This window comes from Ochlerotatus camptorhynchus, unplaced genomic scaffold, assembly GCF_037179485.1.
Source record: "Ochlerotatus camptorhynchus isolate MF236.1 unplaced genomic scaffold, CSIRO-AGI_Acam_v1.1 ptg000551l, whole genome shotgun sequence".
Taxonomy (NCBI): Eukaryota; Metazoa; Arthropoda; class Insecta; order Diptera; family Culicidae; genus Ochlerotatus; species Ochlerotatus camptorhynchus.
In genome coordinates, this window is record NW_027041034.1 from 1640948 (window position 1) to 1644870 (window position 3923).

General features: G+C 37.5%; 1 protein-coding gene across 3 annotated transcripts; it reads left to right on the top strand.

Moving 5' to 3' along the window:
- The first annotated feature begins 358 nt into the window (after positions 1-358).
- LOC135713376 (27 kDa glycoprotein-like) lies at positions 359-3344 on the top strand. 3 transcript variants are annotated; one of them, XR_010518726.1, is made up of 7 exons: positions 359-472; positions 539-749; positions 817-980; positions 1046-1169; positions 1240-1360; positions 1427-1684; positions 1758-3344. XR_010518726.1 is itself a non-coding variant. In XM_065236483.1 (6 exons), the coding sequence occupies exons 1-6, from the start codon at positions 424-426 to the stop codon at positions 1484-1486; spliced, it is 729 nt and encodes a 242-aa protein (XP_065092555.1). In that variant the 5' UTR covers positions 359-423; the 3' UTR covers positions 1487-3344. The 3 variants fall into 3 exon arrangements, 1 of the variants encoding a protein (XP_065092555.1); XR_010518727.1 differs by having other exon boundaries at positions 1427-2079; positions 2238-2257; XM_065236483.1 differs by having other exon boundaries at positions 1427-3344.
- Positions 3345-3923: the final 579 nt, after the last annotated feature.

A 3923-nucleotide genomic window follows, 5' to 3' on the forward strand; every position in this document is an offset into this window, starting at 1 on the left:
ACTCAAAAATTTACATTGTTGTTAAAATAATTTTTTACATCTATAGCAGTTAAATCGTTATGTTCCCTATATTTATATAATTAATAATTATATTATATTTAATATAATATATCATTATATTTCACCAAGCCTAAATTACTTTACATCAGGCTGAAACTAATGTTATTCAGAACATACTCCATTGATTAATATAATGATAGTGATCAATGTGTATGATTGATTCGAATCACTTGCATTAGTCAGCGTGGAAAAGAAAACAACAATTTTAATCAGCGCTGCATATACAGAAGGTTGTTGAAGTTTCAAATCCTGTCGTGATGATAGCAATCTTTTATATAAAAACACATGAGGTTTCTTATCGCTTCATTTCATCGTGAGCTATCGAGCCTTGCAGTCATCTCAGTTCCTCGAGTGTACTTCATCATGAGTGGCAAGTTTCTAGTGGTTCTCGCCGTCGCAGCTTTCATCAGAGGTAAATGTGGAAGTTCGAGATCGCAACGTTCTTAAATTTCGTCAATCTCTTAATTTTAATCATCAGCTACACAAGCCATGCCGGCAGAACTTGTGGCGGTAATGTTAGAAAACCAGGAGAAATGCATAGCCATGGCTGGATCGGATGAGGGATATCAGCAAATGTTGGGTTCGATTCAAATGGCAAGGACCTGCGTACTAAATCAGCTGGATGTGCAGCAGTTGCAGATAGATGCCATGCAACTTGCCCAGGGATCAAGAAAGCCTTTTTTCGACAAGTAAGCTTAATTTAGAAGTGACGCGATATTACCAACGTTGCCTTGTGATCCTATGTTTGTTTTGCAGATATTGTCCTAAGTTTAACGAATCGGTGAGTTGTTTTGATGATACGTTTGAAGGCATTGCCAAATGCAGTGGTGATGATGTCGATAAGGTTAAGGCATTATTGAAAAGCATGACTCACGGTTTGTTGGATCTAGCGTGTCAGAACGATGGACAATTATTCTTTGGTACAATACAACAGGTAATATGAACTTGAGTTGTCTAGGTAACTCCTGTTTGCTTCGTTTTGCAGACGCTCGAAAACCTGGTTTTAAAGATTGTATGATCCAGCTTAAAGAGCACGGTGCTCAAGAATGTAAGCTTTCGAATTCAACAACGGAGACGCTTATTTCGAGATATGGTGAACATCAATGTCGGTAAGAAATACAGTTGAGTGTAATTTGCATCAGTACAGATTAATGATTGAATTATATCTATTCATTTCAGAGAATTAGATGACACCAAAGAATGTCTCAAGAGGAAGATAGACGAATGCGATGCTCCAAGGATCTTTGATATTGTTCAAGTCGTGTTTAATGCGATATCTAAGGCGAACGATTGCAAACAGGTTTGTTTAGCCATGTATTTGCTATGTTGTGATTGTACTAGGACTGATTTTTCCTCTGCTTTTCAGTACACTACTTTGGGTGAAATCCCCAGCAATAATATTGATGGAACCGTGTCTGAAAACTAACCTGTGTTGGTTTTGAAGTAATCCATTTTTTTCGAACATGCTTAACCATAGCTCTCTTTCTTTATATATTGTTTAATTTTGTTGAGTTGTCATATTTTGCATGTAAAATAACCAATCTGTGAAAAACTGTGTGATTATGATTCGTAGTCCGAATAATTTCCCAACAAAACCTCGCCTTTTAGTCCCAAAATCCTACAGGTACAGTTTATGAACTAGTGCCTTCCCGATTTTGACTACACGAGCTCACATTTTTTCTCCTGTTTCGTACCAGTCAACTCTCCATATTTCTATATTAAAAGGACTATCGAGATATGGAGGGATCGAGATATACAACAAAAAAAGCCTACTTTACCATTTGAAGGGTCCGTGATAACCATCGACATAGAGAACAAAAGTGGTCACATATCGATATATAGGACGAGATGAGGAAAGATGACTGTAATTCTTTCTGGATACATTTTAATGTAATATCAGCCTTCTCTGATCCCAAAAGAACGCTCTAGTAATGTCACAAATTGAAATTAGTGTTCGATGAATTTTATAGAAAAGCTAGTAACCAAAAAACATGTGTTGTCAAAACTGGAAGGCACTGTGTAAGTTACATCCATCAATGATTAATAATAGCAATACACGAAATACGGGCCCCTTGGTTCGATTCCAGTATGCACCGTTTTATTTATTTTTTTTTTATTTTTTTGGCAATGTTATTTTTCATAAGGCAAATTAATTTAATTCAAAATGAATTTTTCAGGCTTAAATACACATGAAAATCTTATGAATACCGAGAGTTTACTTCCCTAGTGTACCGTGGTGGATTAATCAACATTCATGGACCTAGGATTTATAATCACTTTGGGTTAGGGTGCTTAAATACACAAATCGGTTGGTTCTAACATATACTTGTTGCGTTTCACTTTTTTCATTTTGTTTCTACTTTGTTATGATTTTGTATAGTTTGCATTCGTCTATATTTGAAATGTCAAATGAAGGGCAAATCACACAGATCAATTGTATCCTGTTTTGTAAGATGTAATTATTATTAAGATAAAAGATGATTGTTAAGATACAGTATAAAAACGTCAAGACAAACTGAAAATACACACAGTTGAATTCAAATCACCGAGTGGGCACGCTGCTTCTCGGAGTGCAATCAATCTGGACTTTTACTTCGTCCTCTTTCGTTCCGATTGAAGGAACCACAACGTAGGGTCCTGATCTACCACTGAACGAAACAATACTATTAGAAAAAATGGTGCAATTTTACAAACGGAGGTTTTGGTTCTTTAGAGCTGTTCCTAAATAATTGCATAGTAAATTACAATAAAATTATTTAAATCAAATAGAGCTCCACACTACTTAGTCGTTTCCGTTCTAAGTGCTAAAAACCATAAAAACAAAACTTTTTCAGATTAATTACATTTGATGTTGACATATTTGCGCTCATCAATGATCGATTTGAAGCGAAGTGGAGCATGACGAAGTGGTGCAAAGCCCTATTCCCCTAAAGCATATGTTAAAGCCAGTCGATTTAGGACTGTTAGCACCCAAACTATATGTTTCCCCCACTTCAGACACAGCGTGCGTGTGTGAAGCAAACTGCACCAGTGGGGCGGGATGTCAGATAAATAGCCTAGGCTAGTTTACATATTGATACTTGAAAATTCAGTGGTCTGTTTTGCATGCAAAAATACAATGGATTCAAGTTCTCTACAATTTGTTATCCCAAACTGACCTGAAATGGCTTCTTCACAACAATTAAAAGAAAATCACACAACGAGTTTAAAAAAAAGTAGAAGGGTCCCCAAGTAACAATTCAAGCTGAACAGTAAGAACAGAACTTGATTATTGGTTGATTTAAGGTGTAAAGGGTGTCCACGATGAAATTGCCACACTATGAAATTGCTTTAACTTTTTAACCGTTGGGTAGAATTTAATGAAAATTTACATCCTGCAAGTTTTAAAGTCCTGTGATCAAAACTCGCGGAAATGGAGTCGAAAGAACAGCTCGTGCGTGATAAAATCTTGCGCATTCATCACGAGAACAAGGATCTCTCGCATCGTTCCATCGCTAAAACGTTGGGAATCGCGAATTCCACGGTGTCGAGAGTGATTAAGCGGTTCGAGGAACGGTTGACCACCGATCGGAAGCCCAGAAGTGAAGGAAAAAGTATTCCGTACAACACCAAAAATCACAACCGCGTAGTTGGGGCCTTCAACCGAAATCCGAACGCCTCCGTTAGGGATGTGGCTAAGAAGCTGCACCTAAGCCGAAGTTTTGTCCAGAAGGCCAAAACTAAGGCTGGGCTTCGAACGTTCAAGGTACAAAAGGCCCCTAATCGCGACGAGAAGCAGAACAAGTCCGCCAAAACCCGTGCCAGGAAATTGTATCTCAACATGCTGACGAAAGTTGAATGCTGCATCATGGACGACGAAACAT